Source organism: Achroia grisella, unplaced genomic scaffold (assembly GCF_030625045.1).
Source record: "Achroia grisella isolate CSIRO2021 unplaced genomic scaffold, CSIRO_AGI_Agris_v1 utg856, whole genome shotgun sequence".
NCBI lineage: Eukaryota > Metazoa > Arthropoda > Insecta > Lepidoptera > Pyralidae > Achroia > Achroia grisella.
In genome coordinates, this window is record NW_026713045.1 from 1,632,033 (window position 1) to 1,653,494 (window position 21,462).

General features: G+C 31.3%; 2 protein-coding genes across 3 annotated transcripts; one reads left to right on the forward strand and one right to left on the reverse strand.

Annotated features, from left to right (window-relative positions):
- Positions 1-374: 374 nt before the first annotated feature.
- Positions 375-7,928, reverse strand: LOC131852594 (cysteine protease ATG4B). Its single transcript, XM_059203280.1, has 9 exons — positions 7,652-7,928; positions 6,997-7,192; positions 6,604-6,750; positions 5,887-5,966; positions 5,545-5,693; positions 4,878-5,012; positions 4,558-4,656; positions 4,046-4,211; positions 375-3,307 (listed from the first exon to the last, which is right to left on the reverse strand). Exons 1-9 carry the CDS (start codon positions 7,770-7,772, stop codon positions 3,249-3,251), a joined length of 1,152 nt encoding a protein of 383 aa, XP_059059263.1. The 5' UTR covers positions 7,773-7,928; the 3' UTR covers positions 375-3,248.
- Positions 7,929-8,028: 100 nt separating this feature from the next.
- LOC131852627 (NHL repeat-containing protein 2) lies at positions 8,029-15,374 on the forward strand. 2 transcript variants are annotated; one of them, XM_059203321.1, is made up of 12 exons: positions 8,029-8,132; positions 8,364-8,534; positions 9,462-9,628; positions 10,223-10,382; positions 10,469-10,647; positions 10,837-10,984; positions 11,583-11,750; positions 12,243-12,401; positions 12,804-12,923; positions 13,075-13,179; positions 13,905-14,014; positions 14,524-15,374. In XM_059203321.1, exons 2-12 carry the CDS (start codon positions 8,378-8,380, stop codon positions 15,361-15,363), a joined length of 2,313 nt encoding a protein of 770 aa, XP_059059304.1. In that variant the 5' UTR covers positions 8,029-8,132; positions 8,364-8,377; the 3' UTR covers positions 15,364-15,374. The 2 variants fall into 2 exon arrangements, with proteins under 2 accessions (XP_059059304.1, XP_059059303.1); XM_059203320.1 differs by lacking the exon at positions 8,029-8,132 and adding an exon at positions 8,155-8,251.
- The last annotated feature ends 6,088 nt before the right edge of the window (positions 15,375-21,462 follow it).

The following is a 21,462-nucleotide window of genomic DNA, read 5'->3' on the forward strand; positions in this document are numbered from 1 at the left end:
TAAACTCAACCATAAAACCGTGTTACAAACTGTTGCTTTCCTACCGTTTTACTTTTTTTAATAAAACGCGCAGCGAATTTGATAAAAAATATCTTGCCCTTCTGGAATATAACTTCACTATACGTGTTTTATGGGCAGCCTTATCCATTCCAGACTTTTATGATCATAAAACTTTAATTTGCTTACCGAATTCATAGATGGGCTTTTCTCGATATATACCGATATTTCTGCGTAGTATAAACATACAGGTGCAGTAAAACCAGAAAATCATCAGGTTCTAATGCACTTAACTCCTATGATATGTATCCAAAATACACGAAAAATAAAACCAATATTTCAATTATTTTATTTTTATTTATAAAAAATATTTGAGTCTTTGGCAGCTGCATCGAAACTGCAATAATAATGAATTTTGAATTAGATACAAACACTAAACACAAGTATCCCAAGACATTTACAAAACCAATCAATAGATTATTACAAAGTATATTAATCTAACCTACTGGCATGTGATACAACTATGAGTATAATATAAGCGATATTCAGTGGTGGACTAACCCGTCAGATGTTCGGGGCGACATATATTAAATCACCTAAAATCTTAAACAAATCTAAGCAGTGTACATTACAGGCTGTATTTATTCGTATTTTTTCCCAAAACGCCTTTTAAATAAGTACTAGGTATATTTTACAGCCTTGTTAAAGATTACATCAATAGAACATGGAAACATCGGAGGCCTTTCAGGTCAGGCTACTCCCATTAGTCCGCCACTGGCGAAACTAGATGTGTGTGTGGATGAAATGGCTCAAAAGTATAAAAAAAGTTAAATTTATGAAAGAATAAAACACGGACACTGCTAAACAATTACAATATTTGTCAGCTGTTTGATTTTTTTTTTTATAAAACAGGGGACAAACGTTCATGCGGCTCACCTGATGGTAAGTGATTACCGCCGCCCATGAGTACCCGCAACACCAGGGGAATTGCAAGTACGTTGTCGGCCTTTTAAAAAGGAATAAGCTCTTTTCTTGAAGGTTTCAATATCGTATCGGTTCGGAAATACCATTGCTGTAAGGTGATTCCACAATGTGGTTGTGCGAGGCAAAAAGTTTCTAGAAAACCGCACTGTGGAAGACCGCCATTCATCCAGATGATCAGGATGGTATTTCAGTTTCTGGCGGGTGGTACGGTGGTGAAACTCAGCAGCTAATTTAGCAAGCGCAATATAAATCTTTTGATGGACAAAGTACCATTGACATTTTCTGCGACGTTACTGTGATAAAGTAGCAATAGAGAATTATAGTATATATTTACGTGGATTGTAACAAAAATAGTATTATCACACATGTTATCCTTTTCATTATATTAATTATACATTTCTATTAGATAAGCTTAGATTCGAGAATGGTAATTGAAATTGAAATGTTAATATGGCGATACCCACTACGGTTCTGATGACATCAATTTAAAATTTTCTGATAACACGTTATGATAATACATTACTTATACACTAATATTACAAACTATACCACACAGTTTCTAGTTTGTTTGTCGGTTTTGGTACTGTAGCCTCATAGCGTCATGATTATAACATGACATAAAATTAACTTTTTTACTACCTTAATAAATTCACACACACATTGCTAATATAATAAAAAAGTAGACATTATTGTATATAATTGTGCGCAGTTAATATCATTGCAAATATTGAAAAGACAATATGGTCTGCAGACAAAGTAATTTATCACTTATTACAAAAATACTAAAGTTCTAAATACATGACATGAACATTATTCATCGTCAGAACTAAAATTAATTTGTTATGTTTCAGGGAGATTCTACATTTACTAATGACAAATTAACAAAATCAATTTAGACAAAGAAAAATAATGATACATCTATTATATAACATGTTACTTACTGCATTGTGTTTCTGCTTGTCGTAATATACAAGTACCCCATAGTTATTTGCATAAATCTGATAATATCAATATGTAATTGTATCAGTTATGAAGGTAAAACCCATAGGATATACATATTATGTTATAAATTTTGTACCTAACTACACTATGACTAGATAATAATAAAACAATAACAAACCAATTAATAATAAGGTTAGTAAAGTACAAAATGTTAAGCTATTGCATATCTTTTATCGCGGACTTTGAGCGCGGCGATCGAATCAAGAAATTCCGTAAAGAAAATAAACCTAACACCCGCCACAGCGGTACAGCGTTGAAAGCTGTGCATCGTCTAACGTCGTTTCAGTTTGGCAGACTTCTGCACGTTGTTTGTGTGCGTGCGCCTAGCATAGTGTACGAAGCTCGCACAGATCGAAATAAGCTGAGAAAGTATATTATTTTATTACTGTATAATAAATTGTTTTCTTATCGGTCATCAAGCTCAAAAAGTGTAACTTCAATTAATATCAAAGAAAAAAAAAATAATGCATAAATAAAATAAATAAATCATTATAATTGCATAAGTTGATAAAAATGCTATGCAATAGCTTTACCGCGGCAGTCCCCGAGTGCCACTTAATTTTTTTTAATAATATATATGCTTTCAATATATTCTTTCACAATATCAATCTATTTCACTAAATAATTCCAATACACTGTACCATAAAACGAGTAGGTAGTTAACTACTTGCGCAAGCACATCATAGGAATGTTAATTTAGTATAGGTTTATTTATACAACATAATTATGTTTACATATATAACTACAACGAAAATTATTAATCATTTTGAAAGGCACTGCAAAGTATAATATAAACAAGTACTTAGTTATTCTATTCTCGTCTATCTGACATATAATCTATGCCCATTATATCTATTCTATGCTAAAGAAAAACAATAAAGAAAGTGGGAACTATTTACAGCAACCCTGAAAATATTTACGCCCATTTGGGACAGTCGTCTAAGAAAAAATAATGTACAATTATTGTGATAAGAGATAGCTGCAATATCAATTGTACATGGAAGATCCTCTATGAATTACAGTATATAATTTGTCGGTTATAATATAATAACAATAGCATGCATTCGTATTTCTAATGAGCTGTTTGTATGAGCTATTGCATACCTACAGGCACAGCAATAAGTTTCCATTTTCATTGGTATTTCCACTTGTCTAATTTATGATACAAATATTACGAAACCCTTTTCCTGTTCATATAACTATAACTATAGTTACCAAACAGGTTTGTGATGATTTATTATTGACCATTGTCATAAACATTCTACTCATAGTATTTCAAACTCGTTATCTGAATCATCGAATTGTCTATCAACGTCTTCAAATTCTGGAAAAGAAAAATTATATATTACTTTATATCTAGTAAGTATTTTAGTAAAAGTATTAATACTTTATTTATCTCTGTGTCTATATTGAAAAAACTCGGTACCGGAAATCGGCTCTCTACTTTGTGCTTCCAGCATCTCCTAATGTTACTTAATTGGTAACGGCCCGTCAGGAACCAGATAATTTGGAAAAATGTATAATGGTAAGCTACGTGGACGAAAGAAGGAGCAAAGATAGTACATCTGCACGATGGATTGATACCATTCGATATGCTTTAAAACGGAATATACAGTTAGCGATTCACTTGGCACAAAATAGTCATCTGGATATTGATTGGAAGAATCATTCCTGGTAGTCACGATCCTCAGCCTTGAAGAGGATAAGATTTTTATCTTATAAAAACATTATAGCTACTATTCCCAGAGGGATAACTCGAAGTCTAATTAAAATAAATGGCAGTCGTTCTCGGCCTCCAAATCGCATCGTATCATATTGTCCCGCTCTGATACAGCGTTTTTGTCTTTTTCATTTCTTTTGACTCGTTTTACTCGACTTCTGAAGTTTGTGGTGCTATGTTAATTAGCCAGGGAAGAGAATTATTAGTGATACCGCATCATGTCAGGTCGACCTAAATACGATCCGGTCTGGAATTTATTGCGGTTAAATCCTGGCTATAGATGAGAAGAAGCTAAGGCTAAAGGAGGTACCAATTTAATTTTAATTAAACATTTATGATTACCAGTAAACAGTGATGTATTCTGAAGGTCGATATCGGTGCACATAGGGCCCCAATGCGCCGGTCTCTTCTCACATATTTCAAATAGAGCTTGACTTTCACACATTAATTTATTTTCTATGGTATTGCATAATTCCTCAAAGTCGTTCTTCGTTCGACACAGGAAACACTTAAATGAAATATTACATGATTTAAAAAATAAATATGATGTTAAAAAATAACGCAAGTATTGACCAAAAATGCGAGTTAACAATGAAGCAGATTCCCTGGGTATTAAATAAAAATAAAATCGATCGCATTGAATACATAAACTTTTCTAAAAATAAAACTAAGTAAAAAAGAAATTATGCTTGAATCTTATTATGACATACTTTCGAAAACTCTCTAAGGAAAAACGCTATATAAAAAAAATCTCTTTCATATCAGGTAATTTTAAATATAATAGGTAAATTTAATAAAAGGAGAATTCCTTTGTTGGTTATTTAAAATGATGTATGATTTTTTTTATTACTTACTACTGCTACTGATGGGTCCATCTCAAGTATGGGTATCCGAGAAGCATATTTACAATGATACGAACAATCCATTTCCTTTTGTTCATCAGTTATCTTGTTCTGTAAATTAACATAGTCTTTTTAAAATAAGTACTAATGTAAACTCATAATAAAGATTACTTATTTAAAAAAAATATTAAAAGGATTGCACATGATTATGAATATTAAGTAGTACAGGTCAGGCTTAAAATGAGGTATAAACAGAGACCATAATCTAAAACTAACACATGTATATATATTAATATCAAATAATTAAATAAGAAAAGCTATAGAAATCATACTTCAACCAATCCTGATCTTTGGGTTGTGTGTGGGTCTAAATATATGACTTCATCTCCAACACAACCAATTAAATATAAAGCCTGATTAGGTTTCCCACCGATCACGCCAATAGACTGTCCGGATTGAAAGCAGATCTGTAAACATAAGTAAGAACACTGGTGAGATAATATATAGGCCAGGGGAAGAGGATTCCTAGCAAATGTGCACTATCAACCTCTACACTTTTTTCTTGGCAACTGAATAACTTAATATCATCTATTTGTGCCCAGACAGCATATCCATTAATGCAGTTAAGTGCACTATTCAATTTATCAGGAATAAATAAATATACTTAGACAAAAACAAATATGTAACAATAAGGTGGCAGCAAGAACAAATATCATGGATGATGGCATCAGGAAGACCTAGAAGCTATGGTGAACACTCGAATAATTATTACATAATTTACTAAACATATTTATGATTAATCAATGTAAGACCCTACAATGTGAAACAATGTCTTATAAATTTATTATATTTTAATTAAAATAAACTCAGGACTAAGGAAAAAGTAACTGAGAATTTCTTAAATTCTCCGTTACTTTTTCCTGGGTGCACCCAATTAACTTGTTACAGCCCTCAGATGGTACTGTGGACAATATGAAGTATATAAACTGATAATCTTACCTTCAATCCATCTATGTATATTGGATTAATTTCACTGAGTCCAAGTCTAAGAGGCACTATTAACAACAATGGCATCCAATCTGTTACAACTAAATTGTCAGCTGCAGCTGATGTATCACCTCTGTCATTATTGATCACACATTGTTTTACTGCAATTGAAAATCAATGTCTAAATCTACTTTAATGATAATTGAATTTTATGTAACAACAAATTGTGTAATTTATAGGTATATATATATATTATATATATTAGATATTCTATTAATTGATTAAATATATATTCAGGTTAAAACAGGTTATATGAAAGTACATATATAATAGAAAGTAAGGCAAAATACTTACAGATATCCTCCTTAACAACAGTATTGTCCAATGCAACATGGATTACTAATGAACTCCATTTGTCATAAGCAACCAATTTTCTGAAATAAAAATGATTATAGCTATGTACATAAATCTCAATTTGCTACTTGTTGAGTATCCTAAATAGTTTTACACAGGCCCTGGCACAAATAAAATGTGGTACTTGTTGAAAATATTTTACTTTATAATTAAAATAAAAATAGTAATATAATAATTGCAAAAATTTACAGGGCACATCTAATGTCATCTATATTGATTTTACTCAAAATATGCACCCATATAAAACATTCTCTGTTTTATTTTATATTGGTGAAACTCTTAAAACAGAAGGTGGTGCTCTACATTACTTACTTATGGACATTATTCATTTTGTAAAATTAATGAAAATATTCTAATCTACAATAGTCCACATTTTATAAATATAACATTACAACATAAATATATCAATAATATTAACATGTGGGAACTACTTAATTTTGTATTAAACAAAATATAGTCTTATTTATTTTTAAGAGGTAAATATCTTTATTTGCCATAAAATTATTTGTGTTAATAATTTAAATAAAATATAGTCTGTTTTATATATAAAAAAAAATTGTTTTTAGACTCCTAGGTCTCACTAGTTACTTAAAAACTATTATAATAATAATACAATTATCTCTTGCATCTACAATTGCAAGTACAAACACATTATACCTTAAAACTTGTGCTACTGTATTGGGCCCAAACCACTGACCCACTTCCTTGCCCTCAGATGCTCCCATTAGTGCTACTTGGTGTATAGAATATGGTGCTTGCTTTCTCTCTTCAAACCTCTGTATTATCTTCAAATATGTAGGATCTCTATAATATATAATACTCATATTTATAATTACCCATACTCTTTCATATTAACAGTTATAAATATATAACAGAAGAATTATTAAAAATTTTGCAGGTATTATACTTTCTATACATATTTTAGATTCCTTTATAATCTGATTATTGTTAAATTATAATAGATAATTAATATATTTGGGGTATATATATTTGTTATTATTGCTAAGATACTTTGTTTTTTAAATATTACATTACAAGTATAACCTTTACCTTGTTTCTGGGTTCCACACCCAATCTACAGCCAAATGTATTCTAACAAGAGCAACACCAAGAACCATCTGACCACAGCGCAACATGCAGCCCCAACCCTTGTCTGAAGTGAGACCCTCATCACCAATGGGTATGAATCCTTTTCTGTATGTACACCAAATTACAGAAGTGATATCGCGTCTTATGCGGTCTAAGTCTGAAATAACAAATAATATTTTTCTAAATTCCTCAAAAATATTGCAGTCATAAACCATTATATTGCAAATATCTAATATTCAATAAAGCTTCATAAAAAAATATACAGATTAATTTAGACTTAAAATAAACCCCATTTGAAACATTTCTACTTATTTTTATAGTTATGTTCATATGGATTACAGGTTATTATAAAAAATACATTTAATAGCAAACAGCTCTCCGAATTTTCGTTTAGACTTTATATAAATTCATGCTATAAACGTGAAACTACTAATACCAGATATTTATATGCATTAAATGTAATAATATAAATTAGTGTCAAGGAATAAATAAGTCGATTTGATGTCTAGTCAAAGTGACGTATGCATTTTTTTATAGGTTTGGGAGTATAAAAATATTAAAACAATATAGATATTATGCTTTATTAATTAAAGTATACTTGGAGAAAATTACAAACCTTGCACTGGACTGTATTTTTTGCCAAGAATCCATACGTTATCCTTTGTCTTTGGGATATCGTCAGGTTCGACATTGTTACCATCGGCAGCTAAATAACAAATATCAAACATTGCGTCCATGTTTTAGCATAATTTATTGTCTTTAAATGTATTACTTTTAAACTGCGTTCTTTGTGCAAAATAATAAGTTACCAAATATTATTGTAATCACTGCAATCAGAATCAAAATATCAACAATACAAAATTAAATTGCCAAAATGACAACTGACATCATAGTTTGATAGTTGACTACAGATCATATTAAGTGAGTATTCTAGTAATCAAGTGTCGCCTTACGAGAATCTTCATATAGTACAAGTGATTACTTGCTCAGATTTACTCGTGTATGTTTAAACATTATTGACATTGATTAATATTAAAAAAAAAATAAACATTCACATACGAATAAAATCTGTGATCAATTCCAGTCCAAAAAATTAGGTAAACTGTGTTAATTCAATTGTCAAATCTATTTCTTTCCTAGCAGTTTAAAAGATTACCTATTATTTTTGAAATAAAAAATATTATATTAAATATCATAAACAATATAATTTGATAACGTAATGATGATTTTGCTTCATTCGAGCTTGAACCTACTTAATGTTATACTGCTACAGTTATATTAGTTACCGTTAGCTATAGTAATTTTATTGAAAAGTTAATGTTTTTTAGAAATTATTTAAATAATGGATGCAAGCCCATTAGACTTCGTGGCTCAAGCGTCATGGGACTTAATGGAAGCTATGGAAAAAGTCACCGAAGAGACTGAAAAGGAAAATTTGATAGTAAACCATATAAAGAAAGTATATTCTACAGTGGTATCCATCGATGATTTCAAGAAAAGTATGTTAAAAATTTTAGTATTGTATTGTATTGTATGTTGGACTCTATTCTCCGCAATTAGCCTCTCTAAAAATTTTAGTATACAATGAAATTATTGTTGCAGTAGGTTTTAAAAAATATAGTACTACTTATAGTTTCTGAGGATCTTAATGTGTCTCAATGGTTAGCTGATACATAATTACAGGTATCTTACTGGAATCGACATATCTCAGTTCTTTCAAACTTGAATGATAATAATGTGGACCCTCTGTAATCCGACCCCTGGTTTATCCGGCCCTCCTTGTAATCCGACATTATTATATAGTCTATTATTATTGAAAAATAATTTTTTTACCCTCTTTGCTAATTAATGATTGAACAAGTTTATATGCATCACCACACCAGACGGGTCTTGTAATGTTATTTAATTAAAGAAAAATGTGATATTTTAGACTGCCTATATCGTAACGAATCTTATAGTATTTGACATACATAATGAAGTATTATTTGTACTGCAGACTGCATATACATACATATATAACATTTAGAATTTTATCTCTGAATCTGTAATTTGTCAGATTATAAGGTACTCTTTTGTAAAAAAATACAGACTATCAGCCCCCTGAGGCAGTACTCTATAATCCAACAAATTCAGTTGGCTTTTTAGTTGCCCTTAATAACTAAACATAATAGGTATATTGAGCTAAAACCCAGGATATACACTCATGACAGTGGACCATTTTCATCATAAAATGAATTAGAATAAGTTTTATAATTGCATTCACATAATATACATATTAAATGGGTTCACATAATTCCAGTTATCACATTTATGAAGGTTTTAAAAAGTATTGTAAATGTTTCACTTAGCCTCTTTGGCAAAATTGCTTGATATATCATTTCCTAAACCTGTGTAAGTTAAGTTGAATCTTTTATTCCCTATTTCAGATTTAGAATGGGTTAATGTTTCTGAACCCCTATCTTTGACTCAGCATTGCTCTGAAAAAGTAGTGGTATTGGATTTTTGGACATATTGCTGTATCAACTGCTATCATGTCTTGCCTGATTTAGAGTACCTGGAGAAGCTGCACAGAGTTGAAAATGGACTTGTCGTGGTGAGGTTTATTGTTTCACTCCCATATACTTGATGATTGAGTTTGTGGATAGTGTGTACTAAACCTACTTTGTATAATTTTCTTAATTTCAAAGATTTCAAAAGAGTATGTATTTATAGAATGACTTAAACTGAAGTACAGCATAAAATTTTTATTATTTTTTTTAGTTCCAGTACTATTAGTATATATGTGAGACCACACACACTAAATGTGGAAACCGGAGTAACCACTGCTACTAGAAGTGTTATGTGAAATAATACCTAATTTGATAATATAGATTTTTAGTAGTCTATAAATAGTCATAAAAGTATATACTATTTTTAATAGACAGACAGACTTCTTTGTTATTATACTCATGTGTTATTATGGCATTATGACCAAGTGTTTCTTAACCTGTGTGTGGACTGTCTAGACACATTTATTCCAGTGTTCATATGGTGTTTTTTATTAAATGGTTCTTTGAGAATTGTGTTTAAGTTTCTAGATAATAAAATGCAGGCATAAATAATCAACAGCTATGGAGCTTACTAGTAGGCTCTATAAATAATGTATTATTTATACAGACATGCCTTATATTTATCTGTGTAATTTTAGATAGGTGTGCACTGTGCCAAGTTCAACAATGAAAAGGATTCATCCAATGTGTTAGCAGCAATTCAAAGGTACAATATACACCACCCAGTTGTTAATGATCCTGATAGCAGTGTTTGGACCTCACTGGGAATTAAATGCTGGCCAACTCTTCTCATTCTAGGTTCGTCTTCTTTGACATGAATTGAATTGAATATAAAATAAAAAATATGTTACTTTTAATTTACAATTTATTTTATATATTTACAGGCTTAGGAAATAGGCCACTGTTTGTGATAACAGGTGAGGGACACAGGGACCGTCTGGTGGCTTATGTCCAAGCTGCATTACGGTATTTTAGTCCTAAAATTTCCGTCGCTTCCATACCAATGGCTCCATCGAAGCACTTGAAAGCGAAAGATAATGAGATCCTCCATTTTCCTAGTAAGGTGATGTATAGTTGGAATGTTATATAAATTTTATTACAATCTGCACATACTTTATCAATAAATTTACGGAATTTTTTAATTTAATGTTAAAATTTTTATTATCATGCCCACAATGTTTTTCAATATGCATTTTTTACTTATACTTAGATGGAATGCTGCTTAATTCTAATTATAACATTTGATGATTAGGTTGCATTAAATCCATTCTACCGTGGCCGTTCTGAAGAACCATTTATAGCTATATCGGACAGTGGAAACAACCGAATACTACTTACAGACTGTTCAGGCCTAATCTTACGAATAATTGGCGGGACCGAGCGTGGATTTAAGGATGGCAGTGAGTATGTGTTGTATCAATTGTGGCATGTTTGAAGTAGAGTACTAGATAAAATCATTGAATTTAATCAGAATTAATAATATAAAAGTTAAAAATTGAAAAAGTTCACTCCTGATGATTTTGCTCAACATCGCATAGTAAAGATTATCCTTTGTTGACAAGCTAATAAGAACTTTGTTTTTATTATTATTACTTTGCAAATTTGATTATCTGTTTGTGAGAAAGTGAGTAGTAATATTTATCTTAAAAAGTATATATATATATATAACAGTGTACGACGAATTTAAGTACATTTTATTATACATACCTCAGTGGAATGACAATTTAGCAACGCCTTAATTCTGACGGTCGCAGGTTCGATTCGTCGCCCAGTACAAACATTTGTATTCATTCATATGCATTAATCGTACACATATGATTGCTGAATCGGTCTGAGTGTTGTATTTAAGAAAAATTGTGTTTATGTCAGTTGTCTAGTACCCACGCAACTATCTAGTACTAACGCAAGTTCTGCTTAGCTTGGGATTAGATGACGCTTTGTGAATTGTCCTGATATAGTATTGTTATTATATTTTTAATTCGTAATTTTATATTTTAGAATTGAACGAGGCTTTATTCGATTCGCCGCAGGGTTTGTGTTGGCTTTCGGGCAGTGTACTGGCGGTGTGTGATACAAACAACCACTGCCTTAGAACGGTTCATCTTGATGATGGGACTGTTGAAATATTAGCTGGCACAAGGAAGCAAAATGTTTATGGAAATCTAGGTATTTATGTACTGTAATACATTTTTGTAAATTTGTAAATTTATTTCAATACTTTCAATTGGCATCTTAGTGTATTAAATTTGAAACATCAACAGCCGAGGTGATAAAAAAGCTGTAGTAATCTATTATGCGAAAAAACTATAATTTGTGACTTACAGTGTTATAATATTAATAAAAACCTGTAATAAAGTAATATATCGCAAAAATATATCTATGACAAAATCACTTTCCAAGAACATTGATAGCACCGCATGGGAGATGCCGAGATCACCATTCAATTTATTCTTGATGCCTCCTGTTTTTATTATTATAGTATTAACTAGCAACCCGCCCTGGCTTCACACGGGTGCATTAAATCTTTAAATTTCTCGGGTTTTCTATTCTATAATATTTATGTATTATACCTATAAACCTTCTTGAATCATTCTATTGTTGGCGGTCAATGGCATAAAAATTTGTTGCGTACTTTAAAAGATTTAAATTTTTCTTCAGGTGGCAAGTGTCTAGGCCTCCAGCCGTTGTCGTCTCCGTGGGACATACTACTGTACACTACTCCTGATATGGACATGTCGGTGCGTCCATCGCCAGCCTCCGTCGGCATAGCACCAAAGGAAACTGATAAAGAAAAGAATGACAAAGAAGAGGTTAAAGGTGTCCATTATAATGATTATTTATACGTAATAGACGCGTTTATATATATATAGCTTTCAAGAATATTCCAGCATATAAGTCTTAATTGTAAAAGCATTTTATTTTTTAATAAAATAATAGGCATAATTGATAAATTAAACACACAATCAAATGTCCGTTCTCATTCGGGTAAATCAGAAGGAATTATACCGTGGAGGATTTATTACACCATTTCGCGGTTTTAAGCAGTAATATGAATATATTAGCAATAACAGACCCGTATCTATCGTATATTATTAGTTGAAACCTATTGTTAACGAGCAGCGGAAATCTCCCAGACATTATTACTTTATGACATTATGAATTAGGTCGTCTTGCAATTTTCAATACTTTATCGTAAAATTGTTTGCATTTTATTCTTAGATAAAGAAAAGAAAGACGAAAAGCGTCGTGTGCTGTTAATCGCGGAAGCTGGTTCTCATCAAATTTGGGCGCTCTTTTTGGATACAACAATTTGGTGGAAATACAAAACATTTACTGAAGGTATCATATGTCACATAGAATATTAACATTACATGTCAATAATTTATCTAGAATTGTTTTAATAAACATATGACGAAGCTGCAACAATGGAAACGACCATTTATACCAATAACGATGTTTGATGTATAAAAAAAAATGTTTTTGTTTTCAGGCACATGTGCGTGTATTGCTGGGTCAGGCGACGAGGCCGCCCGGAACAGCGCATATCCGCATACCGCTTCATTTGCACAACCCTCTGGAATAACGCTTAGAACCGGTAAGCACAGCTTTTATTATAATTTATTCATTCATAATTTAAGAAGCACACTCTTGTCAGTGGAGTTCTTGCGGCTATTCACGATCTTCCATCATGTTCTTTGAATGTTGATACGACACGACTCCAATTTTGTATTATACTAACTGTACACGCGACTTCGTCCGCGTGGAATTTAACTTTATTTTTCTAAAATAAAAGTAGCCTAAGTTACTCCTTATTACATCAGCTACATGCCAAAAGAAGTCCCGTCAAAATCGGTCCAGCCGTTTCAGGGATTAGCCGGAACAAACAGACAGACAAAAATTGTAAAAAATATGATTTTGGTTTATGTACCGTATTTATATTCATATGCATGTAGTAAAAAACGATTATTTCAATATTACAAACAGACACTCCAATTTTATTTATATGTATAGATTATATGCACATTATGATAGTGTTAATATGGAGATGTATTTTTTAGTTTTATTGTCGTAATTACATATATTTTAAAAAGAATGTGTCGACTAATATTATTAATATGACAATTCTAGAACGGCTGCGCTTATACAATAATTATACTATATATTTAGTGAAACAATGATTTATGCGACTATATATTTATTATTATTTGTATAAACTTTTGAATAACTACATATGATACTTTTATTCTTATTTACACGAATATTAATGCGAAATATTATTGTGTATATATTATTAATTTTGGTTCATTGTTATATGGACAGGTCCAAACCCTGAGATATTCATAGCGGATTCGGAAAGTTCGTCGATAAGAAGACTGGCTCTGTCCACTGGACAGGTGTCTACGCTTTGCGGCGGGGACCGCAATCCTATCGTATGTTTGTCTATTTATTTAAACTTAAATACAATAGCTATTTTATATAATACAATCAAATATGGTTTAATTCATAAAATAAAACCAATGTGTGACATCTTCAGCTTGTGATAAACATGAATATAATAAATACTGCGACATACACTTGGAATCTGACACCGACTGCGCATTATGGCAACTAACCGTAGTGTATATGACTAGCCTAAAACTTGTCTTGTCATGATTACAAATATAATCTGAAGCAGTTCAATTTTAGTGAAAAAATACATAAACATCTAATATCACACACACCATTCACACACAGCAGTAGTCCCATTCAGAATATTTTTTTAACTTATTAGCCCTTCTAAACAGAGGACTTTTTTATTTAACCAATTTGTGATTGTACAAAATTGTGTTTTCATACAATCTAGACTCGGAAGCAAATTTGCAGTTCTGACCAATTATTGTATCGTATCATAATATCGTAGTAATATGTATCAAGTATTAAGTAGTATTTTGTTTTTCAGAATCTATTTGCTTATGGAGATGTAGATGATATCGGTGTGGAAGCAAAGTTACAGCACCCATTAGGAGTCGCCTACTGCGATACATCAAAAACTCTCTTCATAGCTGATACCTACAATCACAAGATCAAGAAGGTGGATGTAGCCACGCAAAGAGTTACCACACTTACACCAACCAAAATTGAGAGTGCAGAACCCGCCAAGTTCAATGAACCATCTGGTTTAGCACTCAGTTCAGACGGCAAGTATTTATTCATTGCAGACACAAATAATCACAGTATAAAGTTATTCAACTTAGTTAAAAATGTATGTCAAGACTTCAAGGTACGCCTCCCGGACCTAAAATTCACTGAACCAGAGAATTTAATATTATACCAGAACGATTTGTTCGTAAATCGAAAATGCGGCAACCTAATTATTTATTTTAATGTCAGTTTGGATGGAGACACAAAGAACGTTAAGTTTACTCCAGGGGCGCCACAAAACTGGAACGTTTGTGTCCGGGACGAAAACAATAAGGATGTCACGTTGGAGGATTTTGATTTCATTAATTGCTCGCATAAAGGGAACAAACTACCGGGCCGAGTCGAAATGAAACTTAAACAGAGAACAGATAAAACTCATTATCGATTGTATTTAAGCTTCCATACGGCGTTGTGTGATACTTCCTCTTGTTTTTCGCATTCGTTCACGATAAGATCTACAATTCTAGTGAGAGATTCTGTAAAAATGGTTGAATCGTATAAAATCACTTGTAAAGTGAATCCGGTGAACCGAACAGATATTAGGGCAGAACAGAAATCTGAGCAAAACAACAAACAAGAACAAAATAAAAATTCGTAAATTGTGATGACTAACATAACAACATGACAACTATGAAATCTAATATTCGGATTAATAGTGAATTACTAAATATATCATTATTACTAAGCATAAAATAACCTGATTCAGCTAGTTTAAACAAAAAATAGTTAGCGTTATTAATTTTAGATTAAGTAACCTATAACATTTTTTTTTTCAATTTAACTATGTTACATTAACATGAAATGTTATTAATTTTTTTAATTTTATAAAGCAAACCACTTACAATAAAAATATTTTTATATCTGAATCGTTTTGTTGCTTTTCAATGTCCTTGAAGTTTAATGTTGCAATTGACGGAACCAAATAATAGGTAACGGATTTTATTATTTCATTTATAACAAAATGTCAATGCCAGCGTCTTAGGGTTCAAAGTATGACATTGGGTTGCGGTTACATTTAACAAGGAACCACTTTATTTTAAATTATCTTGGGATATTCTGACATTACTAGGAAAGGGACCCTGACATATCGTGTAATCTTGATAATCAAACGTCGAAAATAGCAATTTATTTCTTGAGTGATGGTTAATTGAAAATATATGGTAACAAGTTCATGTCTTTACTGACATCAAGCAAGGTTAGATGCACTCACTAGTGTTGCTAAGTCATATATTAATAAGAAATAGTTATGAAAAGTGCTTATCATTACGAATTAGATTATTAGTACAAGAAGCAAAAACTGTACATGCTTATTTATAATTTGTTTTAATAGTACTTCTTAAAAATATATTCAATTTAACATATTGCTCATGCCACAATCGAAATACAGCTTACAAGGAGTTGTAAACAAGCAGAAATAGGCGAAACCGAGGTATTTACCCAGACGGATTCTTACAGCCTACCTCGGTATATAAGTAAATATGGTATGATCGTTACAAATGGATTGATTGAATGAATGATTGAATGAAACATTATAAAAGTGTTAAGGATTGAATAGGTGTTAAAATTTATTAAATAATTATTCTTTCGTTAAATATTTTATTTTACATACATACTACTAACATTTCCAAGTCGGGAATCCATTTTTATTGAATTGATAAATAAATCATTGAAATATCTACAAAATGTGGAAAATATAGGTAGACATACATGAAATAAGTATAGTATTTTACATACGTATATCCGAATTGTTACGTCATCATTTTTGAACACGTATAAATATACAAAACAACCTCCGTGTATGGAATGTGGCGTCGTTATTTCCCTTGACAAATGCATACAGATTTCGCATAACATTATAATAAAATCAGTAGCACAAAACAAATTAGGCAAATAAATATTCTATTATGTTCGAATACATTGGGCCAGTGCACTATTGTCCATGGCCTAAATGTAAATAGTTACAAGTGTCTTAAAACGTCACGTAAAATGTAAACAGATTTACTATGCCATAATATATTTTCATTAAATTCTAAAGGAATAATAGATTTTTACATCTTTTTTTCGGATAGTAATGAAATATTGATCCTGCCTGCATTTATAGGGTATTGTTGTTATATATATAAATACCCGATTCCCTCCACTTTGTAAATATGAAAAAGTCCCATTTTCAACCCTTATAAATTAATTATTAACATACAAATACACTACTACTACTGTTGTATATGTGTTCTCGTGAAACGATCTATGTTTTTGTCAAACAGATCACTTGTTAGTTAGTGTTTAGTTGTTGAAAGGTAATGAAGAGACCTACATACAGACACTTAAATTTATAATATTAATTATGGATTGCAACATTCATTTCCAGTCATTAATTACGAACCTAATTATGAATACATCTTTAACCTATCTTAAAATTGCACTCACGTTTTGCTCGTCTAAATAACACACAAGTACGAAGGCTAATATACTTGAGTATGTAAATCATGCCGGGCATGATACACGGGCGCATCCAATCTTGGGACCCTGTATATCAATTAACTGATGTGCCTCGCTGAGGTCTCTTCTCATTTGCATTAGAGTGCTCGAATTATATCTACGGCCTTGCTATCTAACCTTTATGTTCCTCTAATATTATATTATATGCCTATACTAGCATAACTTACGACTTCCTACCCGTATAACTTTTTTGTTTGTAAACCTCTTGCAACTAAACAAACACAAAATTTAAGTGAAGCTTATCATAGTATGTGAGCGAATACGCACCCACATCCGGTTAAGTGATTAGCGTAACATCGTTTCAGAGGTGTAGGTATAACAGGATAAGAGGCACGACATTCTGATCCTCTGGAATGGCAACATATGATGGTATCACGCATGTCACGTAGTAACGTTATATTGGTGTCTTTTTTTAATTTAAGGTAAAGTAAAAAAAACACATGGTATATTCATCCATATCCACAATATATAAATAGTTTATCTATCTATCTATATCCTAACTAATATTATTATTGAGTAAATGTCTTTGTCTGTCTGGTATATTTTCACGACAAAATCAACATATTCTGTGAAAATTTCTTAGTAATCCCACTAACCATATTTAATTGACATATTAACTCACAAATTAATATACACATTAAGAAACATGACAATTGTAAAGATAATGAAGAAACAGCAAATAAAGATAATAAAAAAGGTCAGCAAAATACATTTGGACTTTGTTTTTTTAATTACCGTTATATATTTGTCACCTATTTTGCTTATAGTTACAGCGTACTGTTAATATCCTGATTGGCATACTACATTAGTCACTGGCTTGTAAAATAACAAAGTTACACACTCAAAGTGTAAGCATTATAATCAAATTACTATAGTTTAATGACCTTATAACCTTGGGTTCTTCGATTCATTATGTAGGCAACACAAAAAGGCACGTAAACCTTTGTTCGCCCTCATTTGGTAATACTTTGTCGTTACATTTATCATAGAAACAATTTGACTTGTGCACTGATTGTAAAATAGAGGTGTAGGTATATTTAAAACCACAATGAGTGCTGTGACAGCGCTCCCATAAATGCATTTGAAGTAACTTTTAGGTGTTATACAAATATTGATATCAACATTTAAAATCCATAGAGCTAAAATTCTGCATAGATACATTGTTTCTATGGATGTTGATGGAATGATATACCCCCCATATATAGATATTGTGCTAACGGTAAACGTACGCTTGATGGGCAGTAGTGGAGGATGATTTTATGAGCATAAAGTCGGGTCGATTAGGTCATTGTGGCGAAAGGGGAACCTCTTGAAGACTGACCTGATATGGTACTTTGCTGCTAATGATGTTAGAAATTCCCAAATCCCGTGTATTGGGTGGAGGGGATTGTTAGTAGTAATGATACAGGTTTATCCATATTAATATTATTGTCTGTTTGTTACAATGACTAAACGGTTGAAAAAATCTTAGTGAGATTTAAATTTAAAATATTTTTTTATGAGAAGACAGTCTTAATCCCAGAAACAGAGTAACGTAGTACGAGTACGAGCAGAGAAACAGGTAGTAATTTATGTATAAAAAAAAACTTTGTATATTTTAAGTAATTTATCCCTGAGATTAGTGCTATTTTATATGTTTTATATTGCCTCTATAAATATCGATTTAATGTTTCTAGATTTATATGAACCTATTTACTGCTTCTATATTTATAAAGCTAAAAATATATGTATATATATATATATATATATATACAATTATATTTTTATTAGCAAAGCAGAATCTATCAATTATTATTGAACTGTATTTAGTTGCTTACATTTTTATGAGATACCTAATAAATGTATAACCATTTTCTGGTAAATATGAGGTATTCCGTTACACTACGCTATGTAAGTAGGTATATCTGTAGTTTTTGTCCTATTAGCATACAGAGTTTAAGTATAATTCAAAGTCATTTATTCATTTATAGTCCCCGAGCCAGGGACGAATTTCGTCAATCCTTTCTCTCGGGCGAAAATTAATAAAATGCTTAAAAGACTTGTATCCTGAAGCCTTGTAAACATCAGTTACGGTTCGATGGGTAGGTTGAGTAGCAGTACTCTTCTACATAAACCTTCATAACAAGAGTTAATTTGCGAGTTTTCGACCGAAAGGAACTTGATTATAGAAATCTTTTGTTAACAGTTTTTTATCATTATCACTACCGTCCAATTCGGCTAGCTTAGTTTTCGCTTTATTTGAGAAAAACTAGTATATTTTTAATGAATAGGTACTATGTACTGTCGGTGTATAAACCAGTCACGTCGGCGTAAAGAGCATCCTGTCAGAAGAAATTGAATCACCTAAACAAACCTAAGGAGGCTAAGGTCAGATCGATCATTGTAACATCAGCCGATCCCAAAAACAATTGCGCCGTGGGTTGTCAATTAAGCCCTCGGAGATTGTGCGGTACTTATTACTCTATGCGATGTCAGTTGCAAAAGTTGCCGTCGTAGAAATTTATAATTATTATAAACAAAAATATATTTGTTTATTTGTTCTCTATGCGTATTTAAATCATTTAATCAATTTTGATAAAACTGGTGAATTATGCTGCGACAAAACTTCGTGGTAGAAATATTTTTGTAGGTATATTTGTCATTATGTCTTAATGTTGATATCGCTGTAGGTTACAATTTGTCCGATCAATCAATATATCCCATATAATGAGCACTAATTCGCAGTTGATAATTTAAGAGACTATATATTTGTATAAAAATATCAATTTGTTTTTATATTTTAATATCTATTTGGATATAGTTACTTTTAATCAATTGGAATATAGATATTTAAACTAGTTCGTTTCATTCGAATATTTAAAGCTCTACCTGATTTCCTATACCCATGTTTGTATATTAACCAGCTTTATGTAAATACTTATAATAAAAACTATTATCTGAGATTAAAAGTATGTGATAGGCATACAAATGCTCAAAAACATTGACCATTACGGATATTTAATAAGGAACTCAAATAACTTAATATGTAATATCAATAAAGTAATGGACAAATCGTTATAAGGAATTAAAAAGGAGAATATTAAAACTATAACAATTCAGTCTATTTCGGTTCGACCTTAGAATTCTTCTTTTGTAGGAGATCTTGGAAAAGTTTAGGGGATGGGAGATTGTTAGTAATCATTGAGAAATTCATATGTAGTATTGCTGGCGATTATGTTTTTTTTTTGTTTATATGAAATAAAAAATAATATATAATCGTCAGTTAGGAAGTGACGTTTGATTATCAAGTGAGAGGTTTAAATATGCTGCAATAGCTATATTCAATTATACGATTCATAAAAAAACTTTATAAGACTTAGATTTGTGATATCAGTAACATCTACGTATATACCTAATGCATAGGATATTTGTAAAAAACTATATGTAATAACATATACATAGAGATATACATGTATTATTATCAGTGCATACCTACGCTGCTTGTGTGTTAGATCTAAGGTGTTCATTTTAGCCTACTATGTCGATGTTAACCTATTCTGATTATTAAGTTCATTGATACCCTGTTACATGGCATAATGTAACGTTATATTTTCATATTCAACAAGGTCATTAAATATTATAGTTCAGAATCATGTGATCTCGAAGGTCAAAACGGATGACGTCACGAGTTGCGCTAAATGCACATCCGGCAAGGCTGCGTCGGCGCTGGTTAGGTTCTATTTAGTGAATGACATTTAAACCATCCTGCCATTAAATTGGAATAGTGTATTTTTGCAGCGCACCTACCGATATTGGCATTTAGGCACCTTATTATTTTTTGGTAGAATTTAGTGATAGGTTTTCTAAGTTGCCTTCTCTAGATAGGTACAGTCAGCTTCAGAAGATGGTAAGGTGATCGTTGATCATCGTTATGGCATCAAACAAAAATGTAGAGTCGATAATATATTAGAAGCATTAGAAGCAAGGAATTGTTAGAAATGGGGCTTCATTGCTAGCAATGTACCATGTCAGATTTGCCTTAACACAGTCTTCCCTGAAAACTATCGCAGTTAATTCCTGCTGAATTAGCTAATTAGACTTCATGTTTATCCTATCATCCTCCACGCATGCCCTGCCAGCATATACTATATAGTGTATACAAAAAGTGGTTATTTGGTCAGTGGTGGATATTTAAATCACTAATAAATCTTAATGAATTTTA